Below are 23,171 nucleotides of genomic sequence, written 5' to 3'. Positions count from 1 at the left end.
ATCTTCCAGGTCACTTATCCATTCTTCTGCCTCTGTCATTCTCCTACTGATTCCTTCTAGAGAATATTTAATTTCATTTATTGTGTTGTTCATCATTGTTTGTTTGTGCTTTAGTTCTTCTTGGTCCTTGTTAAATGTTTCTTGTATTTTCTTCATTCTATTTCCAAGATTTTGAATCATCTTTACTATCATTACTCTGAATTCTTTTTCAGGTAGACTGCCTTTTTCCTCTTCATTTGTTTGGTCTGGTGGGTTTTTACCTTGCTCCTTCATCTGCTATGTGTTTCTCTGTCTTCTTATTTTGCTTAACTTACTGTGTTGGGGGTCTCCTTTTTGCAGGCTGCGGGTTCGTAGTTCCCGTTGTTTTTGGTGTCTGCCTTTAGTGGCTAAGGTTGGTTCAGTGGATTGTGTAGGCTTCCTGGTGGAGGGGACTGGTGCCTGTGTTCTGGTGGATGAGGCTGGATCTTGTCTTTCTGGTGGGCAGGACTGTGTCAGGTGGTTTGTTTTGGGGTATCTGTGACCTTATTATGATTTTAGGCAGCCTCTCTGCTAATGGGTGGGGCTGTGTTCCTGTCTTGCTAGTTGTTTGGCATAGGGTGTTCAGCACTCTAGGTTGCTGGTCGTTGAGTTGAGTTGGGTCTTAGCGTTGAGATGGAGACCTCTGGGAGAGCTTTCGCCATTTGATATTACGTTGGGCCGGGAGGTCTCTGGTGGACCAATGTTCTGAACTCGGCTCTCCCACCTCAGAGGCACAGGCCTGACACCCAGCTGGAGCACCATGACCCTGTCAGCCACACGGCTGCTAGTGTTGGAGGGTCTCCTGCAGAGGTGGTGGGTGGCTGTGGTTTACTTGCGGGGACAAGAACACTGACAGCAGAAGTATTGGGAAGCACTCCTTGGAGTGAGCCTCCCGGAGTCCGCCATTAACCCCACCAAAAAGCTGGTCTGCATTCTTCAATGTAACTGCCTGCTACTGTGTAAGTTAAAGTCCAGACTCTGTCATTAACTAGCCAGGCAAACTGGGGCAAGTCACCTGACCTCATCATACCTGCATTTCTTCAACTTATCATGTGACAAGATTAAGCTTTTCCCTAAGAGTTCCTTCTAGCTTATTTTTCTTTCTGCTTTACCACTTTATTGTTTTACCACTTTGTACAGCTGAGCAAGGGAATGGATTTCCACAGAAACTAAAAGAGAATTTTTTTAAAACATTGTTTTATGTATACATGTATTTTTAAAATCATTTTCCTCTTATTCTTTAGGGATGCAATAACTTCAACAATTAGTAATATCAAACTCTGAATCAGAGGAATTGGCAAAAGTTCAGATTATGAAGTAAATGGCTCAACAAGTAACAGAATATTAGACAAATTTTGTCTAATTGATCTCGTTCCGTGATCTGACTAATTTCCAAATTTTCTGGGTTGGGGAGTGAAAAGATTTTCTCTGATTTTTCCCGCAGAGGCAGGAATAACAACTCCCTCATTCTGTTGTATAGGTAGAAAGGTATACCACTCTCTTCATCACGTTGCATTTGCATGGCAAGATGAAGAGACCCCAGATATAGTAAGGCCAAGACAGGGGCAAAGGGCCAAAGCATGGTGATTTGGCTCTTTCTTCAAATCCATTTTCCCCAAGCAAAGCACATCTTGTTTATTTGATATCTAAAAGCATCATCTGCACAATTCAGAGAATCATGCAGGTTTCAAACTGGAAAGCTAGGAAAGATACAGAACCTAAGGAATAACTTTGTACTGTATTTCCAGCAGCATCAATAGACTGCTCTAAGCTTAGTGAGGTGTCTATCAGAAATATTTTTAAACACAGAAATTAATAAAATATTCTTCAGTAGTTTAAAAAAAAACCACTTTGGAATAGAGACTATTCATTCCAGTTCATCAGTGAATATTTTTGCATTAGGATTAGTTTTGTTTCCTCATACAATCTATGTCTGTGAAACTGCATACCTTTTTCACTAACTCTTGTATTATCTCTTTACCACTCACCACAAACCTACGCTATGAGTACAATTATTATTACCCCCTTATATAGATAATGAAAATGAAACTAAAACTCTTGTAACTCCCTGAGTGGTAGGGTTAGAAGAGTGTCTTTTGTTATCCATAGTAAGTCCCTTTCACCACACCTGAGCTTATGGCAATGAGGTGACTCTGGGAGGATGGGGGCCGGTTGTCAGAGGAACCAACCATGTGACTGGGGGGTTGGAACTTCCAGCCCCACCCTAAGGTCCAGGGAGGGAAAAAGGGCCGGGGGTTGAGGTAATCACCAGTGGCCACTGATTTAATCAATCATGCCCACATAATAGATACTCCATAAAAACCCCCAAAACAAATGGGCTCAGAGAGCACCCATGTTGGAAAACACACCGACGTTCTGGGAGGGGGAGTGCACCCCAAACTCCACAAAGACAGAGAAGCTCCTTTGCTCAGGATCCTTGCCCTATATACCTCTTCATCTGGCCGTTCATTTGAATCCTTTATAACATCCTTTATAGTAAATCAGTAATAGTAATTAAGTGTTTCCTTGAGTTCTGTGAGCCAGTTCTAGCAAATTATCAAACCTGAGGTGAGGAGGAGGTCGTGAGGACCCCTGATTTATAGCCAGTCAGTCAGAAGTAGAAGACTTGAGATTGGAATCTGATGTGGGAGGCTGTCTTTTGGAACTTAGCCCTTAACATATGGGGTCTGCACTAATTCCAGGGAGGGTCAGAATTGAATTAAATTGTAGGACACCCAGTTGATGTCCACAGGGAAATGATGAAATGCTTGGTGTGAAAGACCCACATACTTGGCGTCAGAAATGTTGAGTAGCGGAACAGCTTTCCTTTAGAAAGGTTAAATACTACAGTCACAGAGCTAAGTGACAGAGTTGGGCTTTGGAGCCAAGCAAACTCTGAAACAACACTCTTCAATAATAAAACGTGTTAGAGGAAAATGATTTTATACTCACAACAAACATGTATGGTTATTGATAATAATAAAGAGCTGGAAGAATAACAAAATTGCCACATTAATTCTTACCTGTGTCTGCCTCATTGCCCGTTCCACTCGGCGTGTGCTTCCTCTCTCAAGTTTTGTCCGGAGGATCAAAGCTGATGTCTGAATGGCCCAGAACTTGGGTTGCGAAAGCAAACACTGAGGGGAAGAAAGAAAGAAAGAAAGAAAAAAAAAAAAAAAAAAGACCACAGAAGGAATGGATAAGCTGGATAATTCCACTCTGAATATAACAAAATGAATATATCAGGTACTGCTGAGTGCAGATTTGAAAATCACCTCAGTGAAAAATAATAAAAGACAACATGCGCTTTATATTTTTTATGAAGAATATTTTTTATGAAGAATGTGTTCATCTGAGCAGAGTCATTACTTAACCTAGTTGACCTGTTCTACTGAATAAATTCCTTAAGGAATGAATCAGAATATTTCCATATAATCAAAAAGGTAAGCAGAATGTATCATACCATAAATTAATAAATCTTTTTATCTCACGAGTTATTAAAAAATGTGAGAAAATAGGGCTTCCCTGGTGGCGCAGTGGTTGAGCGTCCGCCTGCCGATGCAGGGGACATGGGTTCGTGCCCCAGTCCGGGAGGATCCCACATGCCGCAGAGCAGCTGGTCCCGTGGGACATGGCCACTAAGCCTGCGCGTCCGGAGCCTGTGCTCCACAACGGGAGAGGCCACAACAGTGAGAGGCCCGCGTACCACAAAAAAAAAAAAAAAAAAAAAAAAAAAAAAGAGAAAATAAACTACATAAAATAAATGCCATCTTTCTCAAATTTGAAATAAATTTTTAAAAATCATCCAAACTCACAAACAAAAACAAATAATTAGAAATCTGGTACCTTTCATTAAATATCCTAATCCACTGATGCAAATGCAAATCAAACTTTAAGAATACCACTCTAAAATTTTTGAGAATGCATTCTAGTCTTGGTTAGGGTAGGGAGTCTCTAATTTTAGTTAAAATGCTATCCTAGAGAGGGCATCTTAAGAAAGACTGGCTCATAAGAAAACTCTGAATATGCACATACTGAATCCTAGCCCCAGAGAAAGCTGTGACCAACCATGAGTTCACAGAGTGCAGTAGAAACCACTGAATATGACCACAAATGTAGTGGGGAAAAAGTGAAAGTTTTGGGTGCGTGAAAAGAAGGGCAAAATGTATTATGAGACAATAGGGACTGATTGGTATAATGAACACAACTTAAGCTCTTTGCTGATGACATGGAAACCAATGCTGCCCGAGTGAGCATTCACAACAATAACTTTCAGTGAAGACTGTTTCGAAGAAAGGCAAAAGGTTTATTCGTCTGAAAGCTGACTACATCCTTGATTATCTGCTTATTTCTAAAAGTCAGGTATAAAAAACATCCTAGTTAATTAGCGTCCAATTAATCATTCAAAACCTAGCTGCGCACTAGAAGGAGAAGCTCTTGGTATTTTAAAAGTAAGTCAGATCTCTGAGAGCAGGATCTGGGCATCAGTGTTTTTTAAAACACTCCCCAGGTAATTCTAAGGCATAGCCAAAGTTAAGAACTAGTAGGCTAAGCTAATACACGTATTTGTTTTTGGTCATATTCCCTTGTAACTCCAAATTCTCATTAAAAGTTAGCAAGAAGTCCTTCAATGGAGTGTATATAAACTATATCACCGTCCCTGCAACATCTTACTGTACCATGCCCAGCTCACTTCCATCATTTCTATTACCTGCCTGGCCCCTATAGGTATGTGAATTGTCAACTCCAAATCTTTGCCAACTTTCTTACAATAAAAAGGAGACTGAAGCACCAACAGGTTAGATCACTTGCTCAGTGTCACACCTTCATTAGAAGCAAAAGCTGATTCTAGTACTTGGTCTCGATCCCCAAAACAACATCTTTTATTTTGGAAATTGCACTGGGATGCATGAGCTTCAACCATTTTCATTTTGTAACTGAAACATAGTTAACATATAATATTATGTCAGTTTCAAGAGTACTACAGGGCTTCCCTGGTGGTGCAGTGGTTAAGAATCTGCCTGCCAATGCAGGGGACACGGGTTTGAGCCCTGGTCTGGGAAGATCCCACATGCCACAGAGCAACTAAGCCCATGCGCCACAACTACAGAGCCTGCGCTCTAGAGCCCATGAGCCACAACTACTGAGCCTGCGCTCTAGAGCCCGCAAGCCATAACTACTGAGTCCGAGCGCCTGGAGCCTGTGCTCTGCAACAAGAGAAGCCACTGCAATGAGAAGCTCACACACTGCAAGGAAGAGTAGCCCCTGCTCCCCACATCTAGAGAAAGCCCATGCATAGCAATGAAGACCCAACGCAGCCAAAAACTAAAAATTATTTTTTAAAAAAGTACTACATAATGATTTGATATTTGCATACATTATAAAGTGATCACCACAATAAGTCCAGTAACCATCTTTTCCCATACAAAGTTATTACAATATTATTGACCATATTCCTCATGTTGTATATTATCAATATATCCCCATGACTTATTTTATTCTATAACTGGATGTTTGTAACTCTTAATCCCCTTTACCTATTTCGCCCACCCCACCTCACTTTCTGGCAACCACCTGTTTCTACTCTGAATCTGTGAGTCTGTTTTCATCTTGTTTTGTTTATTTGCTTGTTTTGGTATTTAGATTCACCATATAAGTCAGATCATGCAATCTTTCTGTCTGACTTATTTCACTTAGCATAATACCCTCTAGATCCATTCATGTTGTCGCAAATGGCAAGATTTCACTTTGTTATGGCCACAGAACATATTTACATTGTTTTCTTAACACTTTCTCCAAGGAAGTGGATGACAGTACCCAGGAAACACTGGTAGAGTAATGTAAGAAGAGGACTCAGTAAAGAACTTTAGGAAACGGCTCTATTAAAGGGAAGTAGAAGAAGAGGAGTAAACAAATATGTAAATAAGGGAGAAGGAGAATCAGAAGAATAAATTCTTACTGAAATGTGTTCATTCATTAATTCACTTGAGCGCCTACTCTGTACAAGGCAGTGTGCACAAGGCCCCAGGGACAAAGTAGCGAGCAAGACAGACAAGGTCCCTGCCCTCAGAGAACTTACATTCTAATGCAATGACTATTAAGTAACCTAATTCTTCTATAACTAAGTTTGCAAATTAAAATACTTTTATCTCCTTGGAATACAGTTATATGGCACTATAAATATATACATGATGAAACAGAAGACATGAAATAAGTAAATCTGCACACTGATTCTACTACCTACAGTGGGTCGCCTGTTTTCTCTTCATTTTATTAAAGGGACTGTCTCGGTACCTCATGACAGGATGGAAGAGCACTGAGGAAATGGCTCTGTAGAACAGTGGGGATAATCTCCAAGTCAGCCAGAGCTTGATCAGAATCCCAGCTCCACCAAGTGAGGTAATTAGCTGGGTGACCTTGGGAAGCCACCTGACCTCTTAGGATCTCATTTTCCTCTTCTCTAAAACAGAAGTAGTAACTCCCATCTCTCACAAACTTGTGAAGATTAAAGAAACATGAATAAGTTAACACTTAACTAGCCTCTGAGAGTACCTGCTAAAAAGCACATGTGGTCCCCTCCGGGATTTCTCCTCCTGTAATGCTTTCTCTCACCCTCAGCAGGAAGGCACCATCCAGAGTGGGCACAGGTGATGGCCCTAACCATCAGCTACCCCCAAAATATGGCACCTGGGCATACTGAGCATTTTAAGCTGAAGGAGTCTGAGAAAACAGCTGAAGCAGGAAGATCACTCTGACCTTCCCACTGCCCTTTTCTCCTGAAACAGGTCATAAAACTCTCACATGAGAGGTGCCTTCCCTATACCCAGAGGAAAGGTGCATCCTTATCTCTGAAGACAAAGGGACCCTGAGAAGAATCCCAACAAGCAGGCCTTACTAAATTTCTCCCAGGGCTTCCTTGGTGGCGCAGTGGTTGGGAGTCCGCCTGCCGATGCAGGGGACACGGGTTCGTGCCCCGGTCCGGGAAGATCCCACATGCCACGGAGCGGCTGGGCCCATGAGCCATGGCTGCTGAGCCTGCACGTCTGGAGCCTGTGCTCGCAACGGGAGAGGCCACAACAGTGAGAGGCCCGCTTACCGGAAAAAAAAAAAAAAAAAATTTCTCCCAGTTTACTACCCTGACCTTTGAACTATCATACTCCTCCACGACTGCCCACACTTCATCAAACCTAGCACTAAAATACTCAGGTTGAACTGTTTCATCAGGTCTTCATTTCCTTATGAAGGCTCCTGTGTTACACAAAATCTCTATTAAGAAATATGTGCACTTTTTTCCCATTAATCTGTCTTTGTCAGTTTAATTTTCAGACCCAGTCTGGAACCCTAAGAGCGTGGAGGAAAACTCTGTCTTCCCCCACAGTCCCCAGCCACACAGTCACTTCACACCAATAACATCATGGCACATGGGCCAGCACAGGCCGTGGGCTTGTCAGTTAAAACCCAGCTTTAAAAGGTTTGCATACCAAAGCGAGGAGATATTTTCCTCAGAAAACTACCAACTCAGACTGTTTTCTATGCTGGCATGAGAACAAGAGTTTGAGACTTTTATGTGAAGCTCAAGCAAAACATTCTCACTAAACGCTGAAAGTAAAATGCAATCTGAAAAACAGACATTTGAAAAGCTTTAAAGAAGGAACTGACCGGATAATGATATCACTGAAGAATGCATTTATCTTATATTTGTTTGGCTGGGAGATATACAGAATTGGGAAAGTCTTTCTAAGAGGAGGTAACTGCAGATAGGCTGTGTTTAATATATCTTACAAAACACTGCCGCCCACAAAGTAAAAATCGTCAGAATATGAGACATTAGGTAAAGAAAAAGAAAATTAAACAGGATATATATGCTTTAATGCTTTATATAGTTGAGGAAAGTTCATTTTACTGCTGAATAATATTTCACTGCAATACACAATTTATTTAACCATTATCCTGCTAATGGGCATTTAGGTGGTTTCCAATCTGGGGCTACTACAAATCTGCTGTGAACATTCTAGATGTGCTATCAGAATGTGCCATCAGTTTAGGTGAACATGTATAAGTGTTTCTGTTGGACATATACTTAGGAGTGAAATTGCTAGGTCAGAGTATTTAGCTTTCAGGAATACATCCAATCTTCTAAAAGGTTTTCCACTTTACACTCTTATTAGAAACATTAGAGTCCTTGTTACTTCACAACCTTGCAACACTCAATATTGTCTATTTTTTACATTTTAGCCATTCTGGTGGGTATTTAGTAGTATTCCGTTATGGTTAATTTTCACTTCTCTAACGAATTTGCATTTCTCTACTGATTAATAAAGTTGTGCACCTTTTTATATGTTAATGACCATTTTAATGCCTCTCTTTTAAATCCCTACTGAAGTCCTTTGCCTGCTGTTTTCTGTTGGGTTGTCAAAAATTTTCTTGGGCTTCCCTGGTGGCACAGTGGTTAAGAATCCACCTGCCAATGCAGGGGACACGAGTTTGAGCCCTGGTCTGGGAAGATCCCACATGCCATGGAGCAACTAAGCCGTGTGCCACAACTACTGAGCCTGTGCTCTAGAGCCCACGAGCCACAACTACTGAAGGCCAGGCACCACAACTACTGAAGCCCGCACACTTAGAGCCCATGCTCCGCATCAAGAGAAGCCACCACAATGAGAAGCCCGTGCACTGCAACAAAGAGTAGCCCCCGCTCAACGCAACTAGAAAAAGCCCACATGCAGCAACAAAGACCCAATGCAGCCAAAAATAATAAATAAAATAAATAAATTTTAAAAAATCTTTTCTTGATAATTTGTTAAATATTCTTTATATTTTCTGAACACAAGCTCCCCTGTCTTTTTGTTGGAAGAGGGTAACATATTCTTCTTATTATTTGACAAATACACAACACATACTCGTGCTGGCAAGGCACTGGTCTAAGCGCTTTACAAATATTAACAGTATCTTCTGAAATTTAAAGTGTTTAATATTACTAGTCATCCAGTTTATTGTTTTTTGTTTTATGGTTAGAGCTTTATTGTCCTTTTTGATCGTCCTAAGGTCTCAAAGATGTTCTCCTGTATTTTTCCTCTAAAAACTTTACAGTTTTGCTTTCTACTTCCACATATTCAATTTGGAATTGATTTTTTGTATATCTAGTATGATATAGGGGTTAAGATAGCTTTTTTCCATATGGATATAAAACATCTAGTACCATGTATTGAAAAGCCTACCCTTTCCCCACTGCACTGCAACACCAGATTTGACATAAGTCAGATGAACTGTGTATGTATGGCTCTGTTTTTGGACTCTCTATCTGTTCCACTTGTTAGTCTGTATTTCCTCGTGTCAAAATGTCTTAATTCAGTGTTTCTCAAACTTTCAAGTGCATAAGAATAATCTAGAGATTGTTAAAACACAGACTCCTTGGCCCCAACCCCAGAGATTCTGATTCAACAGGGTGTGAAGTGGAGCCGGAGAAATTCCATTTCTAACAAGCTCCCAGGTGATACTGATGCTGCCAGTCCAAGAACCACAATATGCTAAGCTCTGCCTTAATTGATATAGTTTTATAATAAGTCTTGGTATCTGCCAGTGGAAGTACTCCAATTCTGTTCTTCATGACTGACTTCGCTATTCTTAGCCTTTCACATTTCCATATGAATTTTATTTTATTTTATTTTATTTTTTGCTGTACGCGGGCCTCTCACTGTTGTGGCCTCTCCCGTTGCGGAGCACAGGCTCCGGATGCGCAGGCTCAGCGGCCATGGCTCACGGGCCCAGCCGCTCCGCGGCATATGGGATCCTCCCAGACCGGGGCACGAACCCGTATCCCCTGCATCGGCAGGCGGACTCTCAACCACTGCGCCACCAGGGAGGCCCTTCCATATGAATTTTAAAGTCAGCTTGAGTTCCACAAAACCAGAAAAAACAACAGCAACAACAAAAATCAAGAGCTGGAATTTTGTTACGGATTGCATTAACAATGTAGGTTAATTTGAGGAGACTTGAAATTTTAAAATATTGAGCCCCCACGCACATAGCATATTCCTCTATTTAGGTCTTCATTAATTTCTCTTAATAATGTTCTGTAGATTTTAGCACAGAGGGCTTGTAAATCCTTTGACAGATTCACTCCTAGGAATGTGATGTTTTTTAACATTATTGCAGGTGCTATCTTTTCCCCCTCTTTTTAATTTTTTTTAATTATGGTAAGATACATACATACATACATAAAATGTACCCTCTTGACCATTTTTAACTGTACAGTTTACTTATGCAACCAATCTCTAGAATTCTTCTCATCCTGCAACTGAAACTCTATACCCATTAAACAACAATCCCCCACTCCACCCCAAGGCAACAACCACCATGCTCCTCTCTGGTTTGTTTGCTTGCTTTTTGTTTTGGGTTTCTTTCTTTTTTGGGGGGCCATGTTTTTTTGGGCATCTCATGTAGAATTTTAGTTCCCCGACCAGGGATCGAATCCATGCCCTCTGCAGTGGAAGTGCAGAGTCTTAACCACTGGACTGCCAGGGAAGTCCCCACTATGCTACTTTTTCTTTCTATGAATTTGATTACTCTAGGTACCTCATATAAATAAGTGGAAACAGGCAGTTGGAAATGCTATCTTTTTAAAGTTCATTTATTTTTACCTGGAGTCTATTAAGTAAAGCAATTTGATGAAATGTTGGCTCACTAAACTGAGTACTGGCTAAAACTCCAGTAAAAACAGACACTTAAGAAAGAAATTTGGGAGAGTTTCAAGATGGCAGAAGAGTAAGATGTGGAGATCACCTTCCTCCCCACAAATACATCAGAAATACATCTGCATGTGGAACAACTCCTACAGAACACATACTGAATGCTGGCAGAAGAACTCAGACCTCCCAAAAGGCAAGAAACTCCCCACATACCTGGGTAGGGCAAAAGAAAAAAGAAAAAACAAAGACAAAAGAATAGGGACGGGACCTGCACCAGTAGGAGGGAGCTGTGAAGGTGGAAAGGTTTCCACACACTAGGAAGGCCCTTCACTGGCAGAGACGGAGACAGGGGTGGTGGGGGGTGAAGCTTCGGAGCCACAGAGGAGACCACAGCAACAGGGGTGTGGAGGGCAAAGCAGAGAGATTCCAGCACAGAGGATCGGTGCCAACCAGCACTCACCAGCCCCAGAGGCTTGTCTGCTCACCTGCTGGGGCGGGTGGGGGCTGGGAGCCGAGGCTCTGGCTTCAGAGGTCGGATCCCAGGGAGAGGACTGGGATTGGCTGCGTGATCACAGCCTGAAGGGGGCTAGTGAGCCACAGGTAGCTGGGAGGGAGTCCGAGAAAAAGTCTGGAGCTGCCGAAGAGGCAAGGGACCATTGTTTTGGGGTGCACGAGAAGAGGGGATTCAGAGCACCACCTAAATGAGCTCCAGAGACGGGTGCGAGCCGTGGCTATCAGAGCAGAACCCAGAGATGGGCATGAAATGCTACGGCTTCTACTGTGGGCACCAAGAAGCTTGTGTGCAAGCACAGGTCACTATCCACACCTCCCCTCCCAGAAGCCTGTGCAGCTCGCCACTGCCAGAGTCACGTGATCCAGGGACAACTTCCCCGGGAGAACACACGGCGCGCCTCAGGCTGCTGCAACGTTACTCTGGCCTCTGCCACTGCAGGCTCGCCCAGCATTCCATACCCTCCCTCCCCCGGCCTGAGTGAGCCAGAGTCCCCTAATCAGCTGATACTTTAACCCTGCCCTGTCTGAGCTGAGGAAGAGATGACATCAGGCGACCTACATGCAGAGGCGGAGCCAAATCCAAAGCTGAACCTTAGGAGCTGTGCAAACAAAGAAGAGAAAGGGAAATCTCTCCCAGCAGCCTCAGGAGCATCAGATTAAATCTCAAAAATCAACTTGATGTACCCTGCATCTGTGGAATACCTGAATAGACAATGAATCATCCCAAATTGAGGCGGTAGACTTTGGGAGCAATGATATACACATATTTTTCTTTTTGTCTTTTTGTGCATGTGCATGTGTATGCTTCTGTGTGTGATTTTGTCTGTATAGCTTTATTTTTACCATTTGTCCTAGGGTTCTGTCTGTCCGTTTTCTCTTAATTTTTTTTAGTATACTTTTTAGTGCTTGCTGTCATTGGTGGATTTGTTTTTTGGTTTGGTTGCTCTTTCTTTTTTTTTTTTTTTTTTTTTTTTTTGCTGTACGCGGGCCTATCACCGCTGTGGCCTCTCCCGTTGCGGAGCACAGGCTCCGGACACACAGGCTCCGCGGCCATGGCTCGCGGGCCCAGCCGCTCCGCGGCATGTGGGATCTTCCGGGATCGGGGCACGAACCCGTGTCCCCTGCATCGGCAGGCGGACTCTCAACCACTGCGCCACCAGGGAAGCCCTCTCTTTCTTTTTTTTTTAAATTACCTTGTAAATTTTTTAAATTTTTATTATTTTTTATTTTAATAACTTTATTTTATTTATTTTTCATTCTTTCTTTCTTTCTTTTCTCCCTTTTATTTTGAGCCTTGTGGATGACAGGGTCTTGGTGCTCTGGTCGGGCATCAGGCCTGTGCCTCTGAGGTGGGAGAGCCGAGTTCAGGACATTGGTCCACCAGAGACCTCCCACCTCCACATAATATCAAACAGTGAAAATCTCTCAGAGATCTCCATCTCAACGCCAACACCCAGCTCCACTCAACAACCAGCAAGCTACAGTGCTGGACAACCCATGCCAAACAACTAGCAAGACAGGAACACAACCCCACCCACTAGCAGAAAGGTTGCCTAAAATCATAATAAGGTCACAGACACCCCAAAACACACCACCGGACGTGGTCCTGCCCAACAGAAAGACAAGATCCAGCCTCATCCACCAGAACACAGGCACCAGTCCCCTCCACCAGGAAGCCTACACAATCCACTGAACCAACCTTAGCCACTAAAGGCAGACACCAAAAACAACGGGAACTACGAACCCGCAGCCTGCAAAAAAGGAGACCCCCAACACAGTAAGTTAAGCAAAATAAGAAGACAGAGAAACACATAGCAGATGAAGGAGCAAGGTAAAAACCCACCAGACCAAACAAATGAAGAGGAAAAAGGCAGTCTACCTGAAAAAGAATTCAGAAAACTGATAGTAAAGATGATCCAAAATCTTGGAAATAGAATGGAGTAAATTCAAGAAACATTTAACAAGGACCAAGAAGAACTAAAGCACAAACAATGATGAACAACACAATAAATGAAATGAAAAATCTCTACAAGGAATCAATACCAGAATAACTGAGGCAGAAGAACGGATAAGTGACCTGGAAGATAAAATAGTGGAAATAACTACCACAGAGGAGAATAAAGAAAAAAGAATGAAAAGAATTGAGGACGGTCTCAGAGATCTCTGGGACAACATTAAACATACCAGGCTTCCCTGGTGGCGCAGTGGTTGAGAGTCCGCCTGCCGATGCAGGGGATACGGGTTCGTGCACCGGTCTGGGAAGATCCCACATGCCGCGGAGCGGCTGGGCCCGTGAGCCATGGCCGCTGAGCCTGCGCATACGGAGCCTGTGCTCTGCAACGGGAGTGGCCACAACAGTGAGAGGCCCGCATACCGCAAAAAAAAAAAAAAAAAAAAATACCAACATTCAAATTATTGGGGTCCCAGAAGAAGAGAAAAAGAAAGGGACTGAGAAAATATTTGAACAGATTATAGTTTAAAACTTCCCTAATATGGGAAAGGAAATAGTTGATCAAGTCCAGGAAGTGCAGAGAGTCCCATACAGGATAAATCCAAGGAGAAACACGCCAAGGCACATATTAATCAAACTATCAAAAATTAAATACAAACAAAAAATATTAAGAGCACCAAGGGAAAACCAACAAATAACATACAAGGGAATCCCTTGTATGTAACAGCTGATCTTTCAGCAGAAATTCTGCAAGCCAGAAGGCAGTGGCAGGATATATTTAAAGTGATGAAAGGGAAAAACCTACAACCAAGATTACTCTACTCAGCAAGGATTTCATTCAGATTTGATGGAGAAATTAAAACCTTTACAGACAAGCAAAAGCTAAGAGAATTCAGCACCACCAAACCAGCTTTACACCAAATGCTAAAAGAACTTCTCTAGGCAGGAATCACAAGAGAAGGAAAAGACTACAATAACAAACCAAAAACAATTAAGAAAATGGTAATAGGAACATACATATCGATAATTACCTTAAATGTAAATGGATTAAATGCTCCAACCAAAAGATATAGACTGGCTGAATGGATACAAAAACAAGACCCGTATGTATGCTGTCTACAAGAGACCCACTTCAGACCTACGGACACATACAGACATAAAAGGAGGGGATGGAAAAAGATATTCCATGCAAATGGAAATCAAAAGAAAGCTGGAGTAGCAATTCTCATATCACACACAAAAGACTTCAAAATAAAGACTATTACAAGAGACAAAGAAGGACGCTACATAATGATCAAGGGATGAATCCAAGATATAACAATTGTAAATATGTATGCACCCAACAGAGGAACACCTCAATACATAAGGCAAATGCTAACAGCCATAAAAGTGGAAATAGACAGTAACACAATCATAGTATGGTACTTTAACACCCCACTTTCAACAATGGACAGATCATGCAAAATGAAAATAAATAAGGAAACATAAGCTTTAAATGATACATTATACAAGATGGACTTCATTGATATTTATAGGACATTCCACCCAGAAACAACAGGATACACTTTCTTCTCAAGTGCTCATGGAACGTTCTCCATGATAGATCATATCTTGGGTCACAAATCAATCCTTGGTAAATTTAAGAAAACTGAAATCGTATGAAGTATCTTTTCCGACCACAGTGCTATGAGACTAGATATCAATTACAGGAAAAAATCTGTAAAAAATATAAACACATGGAGGCTAAACAATACACTACTTAATAACCAAGAGAACGCTGAAGAAATCAAAGAGGAAATCAAAACATACCTAGAAACAAATGACAATGAAAACACGATCACCCAAAACCTATGGGATGCAGCAAAAGGAATTCTAAGAGGGAAGTTTATAGCTATAGAAGCCTACCTCAAGAAACAAGAAACATGTCAAATAAACAACTTAACCTCATACCTAAGAAATTAGAGAAAGAAAAACAAAAAAACCCCAGAGTTAACAGAAGGAAAGAAATCATAAATATCAGATCAGAAATAAATGAAAAAGAAATGAAGAAAACAATAGCAAAGATCCATAAAACTAAAAGCTGGTTCTTTGAGAAGATAAACAAAATTGATAAACCATTAGTCAGACACATCAAGACAAAAAGGAAGAAGCCTCTCATCAATAGAATAAGAAATGAAAAAGGAGAAGTAACAACTGACACTAGAGAAATACAAAGGATCATAAGAGATTACTATAAGCAACTCTATGCCAATAAAATGGACAACGTGGAAGAAATGGACAAATGCTTATAAAAGCACAACCTTCCGAGACTGAACCGGGAAGAAATAGGAAGCATAAACAGACCAATCACAAGCACTGAAATTGAGACTGTGAATAAAAACCTTCCAACAAACAAAAGCCCAGAACCAGACGGCTTCACAGGCGAATTTTATCAAACATTTAGAGAAGAGCTAACACCTATCCTTCTCAAACTCTTCCAAAATATAGCAGAGGGAGAATCACTCTCAAACCCATTCTACGAGGCCACCATTCCCCTGATACCAAAAGCAGACAAAGATGTCCCAAGAAAAGTACAGGCCAATATCACTGATGAACATAGATGCAAAAATCCTCAACAAAATACTAGCAAACAGAATCCAACAGCACATTAAAAGGATCATACACCATGATCAAGTGGGGTTTATCCCAGGAATGCAAGGATTCCTCAATACATGCAAATCAATCAATGTGATACACCATATTAACAAATTGAAGAATAAGAACCATATGATCGTCTCAATAGATGCAGAAAAAGCTTTAGACAAATTCAACACCCATTTATGGTAAAAAACCTCCAGAAAATAGGCCTAGAGGGAACTTACCTCAACATAATAAAGGTCATATATGACAAACCCACAGCCAACATCATCCTCAATGGTGAAAAACTGAAACCATTTCCACTAAGATCAGGAACAACACAAGGTTGCCCACTCTCACCATTATTACTGAACACAGTGTTGGAAGTTTTAGCCACAGCAATCAGAGAAGAAAAAGAAATAAAAAGACTCCAAATCGGAAAAGAAGTAAAGCTGTCACTGTTTGCAGATGACACGATACTATACATAGAGAATCCTAAAGATGCTCCCAGAAAACTACTAGAGCTAATCAATGAATTTGGTAAAGTAGTGGGGTACAAAATTAATGCACAGAAGTCTCTTGCATTCCTATACACTAGTGATGAAAAATCTGAAAGAGAAATTAAGGAAACACCCCCATTTACCATTGCAATAAAAAGAATAAAATACCTAGGAATAAACCTACCTAAGGAGACATGACCTGTATGCAGAAAACTATAAGACATGGAAGAAAGAAATTAAAGATGATACCAACAGATGGAGAGATATACCATGTTCTTGGATTGGAAGAATCAACATTGTAAAAATGATTATACTACCCAAAGCAATCTACAGATTCAATGCAATCCCTATTAAAAAATACCAATGGCATTTTCACAGAACTAAAACAAAAAATGGCACAGTTTTTATGGAAACACAAAAGACCCTGAATAGCCAAAGCAATCTTCTCAAAGAAAAATGGAGCTGGAGGAATCAGGCTCCCTGACTTCAGACTATACTACAAAGCTACAGTAATCAATACAGTATGGTACTGGCACAAAAACAGTAATATAGATCAATGGAACAGAATAGAAAGTCCAGAGATAAACCCACGCACATATGGTCACCTTATTTTTGATAAAGGAGGGAAGAATATATAATGGAGAAAAGACAGCCTCTTCAATAAGTGGTGCTGGGAAAACTGGACAGCTACATGTAAAAGAATGAAATTAGAACACTCCCTAACACCACGCACAAAAATAAACTCAAAATGGATGAAAGACCTAAATGTAAGGCCAGACACTATAAAACTCTTAGAGGAAAACATAGGCAGAACACTCTATGACACAAATCACAGCAAGCTCCTTTTTGACCCACCGACTAGAGAAATGGAAATAAAAACAAAAATTAACAAATGGGACCTAATGAAACTCAAAAGCTTTTGCACAGCAAAGGAAACCATAAACAAGATGAAAAGACAAGCATCAGAATGGGAGAAAATACTTGCAAATGAAGCAACTGACAAAGGATTAATCTCCAAAATTCACAAGCAGCTCATGCAGCGTAGCATCAAAAAAACAAGCAACCCAGTCCAAAAATGGGCAGAAGACCTAAATAGACATTTCTCCAAAGAAGATATACAGATTGCCAACAAAAACGTGAAAGGATGTACAACATCACTAATCATTAGAGAAATTTAAATCAAAACTACAATGAGGTACCACCTAACACCAGTCAGAATGGCCATCATCAAAAAATCTACAAACAATAAATGCTGGAGAGGGTGTGGAGAAAAGGGAACCCTCTTGCACTGTTGGTGGGAATGTAAATTGATACAGCCACTATGGAGAACAGTATGGAGGTTCCTTAAAAAACTAAAAATCAAACTACCATATGACCCAGCAATCCCACTACTGGGCATGTACTCTGAGAAAACCATAATTCAAAAATAATCATGTATCACAACATTCACTGCAGCTCTATTAACAATATCAGGACATGGAAGCAACCTAAGTGTCCATCGACAGATGAACTGATAAATAAGATGTGGCACATAGATAGAATGGAATATTACTCAGTCTTAAAAAGAAACGAAATTGAGTTATTTGTAGTTTGGTGGATGGACCTAGAGTCTGTCATACAGAGTGAAGTAAGTCAGAAAGAGAAAAACAAATACCGTATGCTAACACATATATATGGAATCTTAAAAAAAAAAAGGTCATGAAGAACCAAAGGGCAGGACGGGAATAAAGACATAGACCTACTAGAGAATGGACTTGAGGACACGGGGAGGGGGAAGGGTAAGCTGGGACAAAGTGAGAGAGTGGCATGGACATATATACAATACCAAACGTAAAACAGATAGCTAGTGGGAAGCAGCCACATAGCACAGGGAGATCAGCTCAGTGCTTTGTGACCACCTAGAGGGGTGGGATAGGGAGGGTGGTAGGGAGATGCAAGAGGGAGGCGATATGGGGATGTATGTACATGTATAGCTGATTCACTGTTATAAAGCGGAAACTAACACACCATTGTAAAGCAATTATAGTCCAATAAAGATGTTAAGAAAAAAAAAAGAAAGAAAAAAAGAAATTTGGTGTGTTCAACTAGCAGCAATTTGAGAATTAGAACAATTGTTACAGAACACTGTGCCATTTGCAACCATATACTTGTACGTGAAATGGAATTTCCACCATTTTCACATACCAGGGCAGAGGCCAGAAACCCCCTGAAAGTAAGTGGTAACATTTGTGTGTCTCTTTTTAAGAAAAGTTCTCTCATATCTCAAATCTCATTAACCAGAACCGCTGAAAGGTTACTCACTGAGTCAGTAGGCTTCTACAAATGTATCATTTTTCATACACACTTTAACATTTCTATTGTTGTTGTGAAAATTGAAATAAACTCTTTTATTTATAGTTAGAATATATTATAAGTTTAGGAATCAATCCACTTCAGCAATTGTTGATAAGGAGTGTAGCCAGATACCTTGAGAGCAGAAGGGAGACAGCTCTGCACACCTCAGTAGGACTTTCTCACTGAACTATGCCACCTGAGCTGATGCTTGAGCTCAGACCAGAAAGGGAGCTGTAATCATCTGTTGATGACATCAGAGGAAATGCCAGTAACTACTTGAAAAAGTCAGTGAATACCACTTTCACTTACATTAAAAAGTAAATTTTAATATTATGACACACTATACACAAGGCATGATTTTACTTAGCTAACAATTTCCCACCATACGCAACATTACCCTCATTTCCAGATAAGTGCAAAGAAAATTATGTACCACCATCAAAGAGGATCTGGAGTGTTGTTTCTATTAAAAACAAATTTCCTTTCATTCTTATCATTATACATTTCAAATACTCTTCTTCCAGAGGTCACTAGGACCCTTTACATGACAGACAGCCAGTCTGTTCCTTTAAATATGAAGGAACTTTCACATAGTTGCTTTTTCTACACATAAATCAAGGAAACTCAGAGCTCTCCTGTGGATGCATAGTTGTTTGGCTACACTAAAGGCAAATCAAACAACACCCACCCAGGTCAGGCTGACCTTATAAAAGTAAGGAACAAAGAAATATTATAAAAAACCAAAACTATTCCCCCTTCTTAACGAACTGTTTAAAAGAGCATTCGTTGTTAAAATCAGTACCAAATAACGTTAAATTCCAAATGTAGTCTATAAACCATTCCCAGTAGAACAGCAGTCCAAATGCCCTGTCCTTGCTCTCTAGACCATTTAAAATCTGTCTCAAAGCTATTTTTCCCCAAGTCTTACTACTGCCTTAAAAACCTTCCAACACAGCCAGATGAACCTAGTGCAGCTCACGCATGGCCATGTCCTTGCCTTCCCTGGTGTTATCACTCCATCTAGATCCCATCTGTCTTTCAAGGCCCCTCTAATCCTCCCTTAGTGAACAAAGCCTTCTTTGACTGCTCTGTTCTAAATATTTTCTTCTTTTCTAAGCAGTTAGGGGATTTATTTATCTGTTCTATCAGTTTGTAGTTTAAATTGCCTGGTACTGCTAATTACATTTTCATAAGTTTATCTGATCTTGGCTAAATTAAAAATTCCATGAAGGCAAGTCTTATGTTTTTTTTTGCAGTACGCGGGCCTCTCACTGTTGTGGCCTCTCCCGTTGCGGAGCGCAGGCTCCGGATGCGCAGGCTCAGCGGCCATGGCTCACGGGCCCAGCCGCTCCGCGGCATGTGGGATCTTCCCAGACCGGGGCACGAACCCGTGTCCCCTGCATCGGCAGGCGGACTCTCAACCACTGCGCCACCAGGGAAGCCCAAGTCTTATGTTTTATACCTTTATTTCTTCCACAGTATATAGCAGCATGCTTGGCAAATCCTGAGATTCTGGATCTCCTGCTATTACAACGCGCTCAAAGTTCTTTTCTCCACTCTGCAAATTTTCACATAGAAAGCAGACACCAGAGAGATCAAGCTGATGGTCATTTGGTTGCCTCAAAAAAGAAAGATCTCCTGCATTCTGGAGATGCCAGTTCATCAACAGTACCAGATGCACCTTTCACATGGTCATGAAAAGCAGACCTATTTAAAGCATACAAATTATTTTTGAACTGGATTTTTCATCCTTTAACACCATGTGAATTCGTAATGTCAAAAGGCCTAACACCTTTAGCTTCAGTGATGGCCAAAAGCCGAAGCACAAAGCCATGAGTCTGAGTAAGACTCCTCAATATCAAATGTATCAACATCTTAGCTATAAGCCCCATATATTTCTCCTTTCTGGGGACTGGAAGCTCCACTAAGGAGCTTTCCTTTCTTAAGGCTTTTTCCTTCACCTTACATTAATGCTCTCCATTATCACCAGCCTAATAAACAGCAAGATTCACTTTAAAAGTAAAATGTACACAATGATGTCAGTGTCGTTTATTCCTTAAAATCGTTTATCAAATAACATGTAAATGATTTTGCTCTTGCCCAAAATGCTTTTCAGTTTTTTTATTATTTGATATACAAAGAAGATTAAAAGTAACTAAAATGCAAGTTATAAAGTATAATATAAGCACCTGTGAATCTGGGACTGGTTTTTTTGTTGTTGTTTTTGCTGTACCTTGTGACATGTGGGAATCTTACTTCCCCAACAAGGGATCGAACCCACGTCCCCTGCATTGGAAGCGTGGAGTCTCAACCACTGGAATGCCAGGGAAGTCCCTGGGACTGGTTTTTTTAACCTATCATTACCTTTATAAAACTCATGCATGTTGTTACTTATAGCTATAGTTCATTTATTTTCACTTCACTGTTGTATAATATTTCATACTTGTGATATAAGATATCACAGTTTATTTATCCCTTCTCCTGTCAACAAACATTTAGGCTGTTTATAGTTTGTTTGCCATTACAAACACTGCTATTGTTAAACATTCTTATACACATCCACTGATGCACATGCACGAGTTTCTTAGGTGTACTTCTAAGACTGGAATTTCTAGAACACCTGTTATACACAACTTCTTGGTGTTTTTGGACATCTCTCTGATGTGGATAAACATGGATTACATTTTTTTAAATTCTGCTTTTTAATTTCAAGTTATTCCTAGAAGTTACATTTTCTCTCCCAAATCATGAACATCTAATAACTAACATAAGTTGCTAGGTTATCTTTGTGATTATACCCTATATTTCTTTAAACGTTTCACACATAGCTGTTATATATTATGAATGAGAAAACTGCAATTCATCCTTTAATCTGCTGTTTGTTGACTCTCAATCACAGTGGCTTGCCTTCTCTTCTGTTTATTGATCTTTAATTATGAGCTCACTGCTCAATTTTTAATTTGGGTTTAGGAGATGTTTTCCTCTAGAGAGACTGGTTTCTGCCACAGCCAAGCAGCACCATGCATTCACAATCACTTCAGACTTGCCTGCTTCAGTCTTAGCTCAGTGGAAAGTTCTGAAAGTGCTATTACTTCAGGTAACTCCATCCCTCACGGCTGCCTGCCGAGGCCTCGGCTCCCTGCCTCTCATTGCTGGCCCTGACCCCAGCTGCTGACTTCTCTGAGTGTCTATGCACATACGTACGTGTTTAAGTCAGGTCTGAAGACTCCTTAGACACCTTTCTTACCTCTTGTGAGATTAACAGTGTCTTAACACCGTGAAAGCCTCTGCTCTCTGGTCCACGAGTCCCCCTTCTTCCTTTTATTTTAAGCCACGTCTTTAAATTTCATAGCTCCTCCCTATTTCCTTTGCTGCTAAAGACAATATGGGGCAAGACAAGGTTGAAACCCAGTAAGAGACACAGGGAGACCAACCGAAGTTTAAAGGTAGCCCGAGTATGCTCCAGAGAGCCTGCGTATATCTTCAACCCAAAATAAGGATGGTTATCTAGCAATGAGGCAATGATGGACTTTGCTCATTTTCCATGTAGTTTTGTGCCAGACGTCTTTCAACTTTTTATTTTCAAATTTATTTTCTTCTTCAGAAAAGTTTCGAGAATAATACAAAGAATTCCCGTACACCCTTCACCCAAGTGTTAACATTTTGCCACACAACCAATAGTTTGATCTGCAGGCCCAATACAGATTCTACTAAAGATGACATTTACAGATTTAAAATAATTAAATTCTACTAATTAACTACTTTTACATCCATTAACACAAGAAGTTACCTGAAATCATAAATTAGTACCTCACTTTATTTTATTGTATACACAAGTTTCCTGCCCTGTGCACTCCTAAGGTTTACATTCATCCTATCTTTCTGTTTGTTGTTTCTGTTGACTCTCAATCATGAGAGGGAAAAAATTCAATTCAATAAACATTTTAATATTGACAACCTGTGTTGGATGCTAAGGGTCAAAGGGACCCCCAGTTGGAGATCTATACAGTAGATCCATCCACTCAATTTTAGGGTTTCTTTTGAACACAAGTTTCCAAAAAATATTTGGGTAAAACTAGCTTGATTTTGCCTTGAAAAAGAAGTAAGCTTCATACTGAATGTGAACACTGAGCAATTTCCCATTGGGCATTTGTTCTTCTCCTTCTACATTCTTTCCATTTAACACTTTAGGTAGGTAGAGTATTTCTGTTGTACTTCAGAAATTGATGATAAGGACTAATCTACACGGAAACCGAAATCTACTTTGACAAACTAATCCATCTTAAATATTACAGCTCTAAATAACATATATGCATTTTCCCTTTTAGTTATTCTTAGTGACTTTAATGAAGTATATGATAGATGCAATAAAATAAACCCATATTTAGTATAGTGTTTGATCTGTTTCGACAAATGTATACACCACAAACATCAAGATATACAAAATTTCTATCAGCCACAAAAATTCCCTTGTTTCCTTGCACCTCTTTGCAATCAATCTGTGATCTATTTTCTGTGATTATGATTTAGTTTTGCCTATTCTAGAACTCT

The 23,171-nt window shown here is 40.5% G+C and overlaps 1 protein-coding gene across 2 annotated transcripts in view; it reads right to left on the bottom strand.

The window, feature by feature from the left end:
* Positions 1–23,171, bottom strand: part of TTC27 (tetratricopeptide repeat domain 27) — a 183,541-nt gene that overhangs the window by 99,176 nt on the left and 61,194 nt on the right. For both annotated transcript variants that reach the window (XM_060117082.1, XM_060117081.1), the window contains exon 10: positions 3,042–3,155. In XM_060117082.1, coding sequence (XP_059973065.1) covers positions 3,042–3,155 — 114 coding nt within the window. The remainder of the gene's footprint in view (positions 1–3,041; positions 3,156–23,171) is intronic.

This window comes from Mesoplodon densirostris, chromosome 14 (assembly GCF_025265405.1).
Source record: "Mesoplodon densirostris isolate mMesDen1 chromosome 14, mMesDen1 primary haplotype, whole genome shotgun sequence".
Lineage (NCBI taxonomy): Eukaryota > Metazoa > Chordata > Mammalia > Artiodactyla > Ziphiidae > Mesoplodon > Mesoplodon densirostris.
Note: the sequence above shows the minus strand (reverse complement) of the source record. Positions and strands in the feature narration are given on the sequence as shown.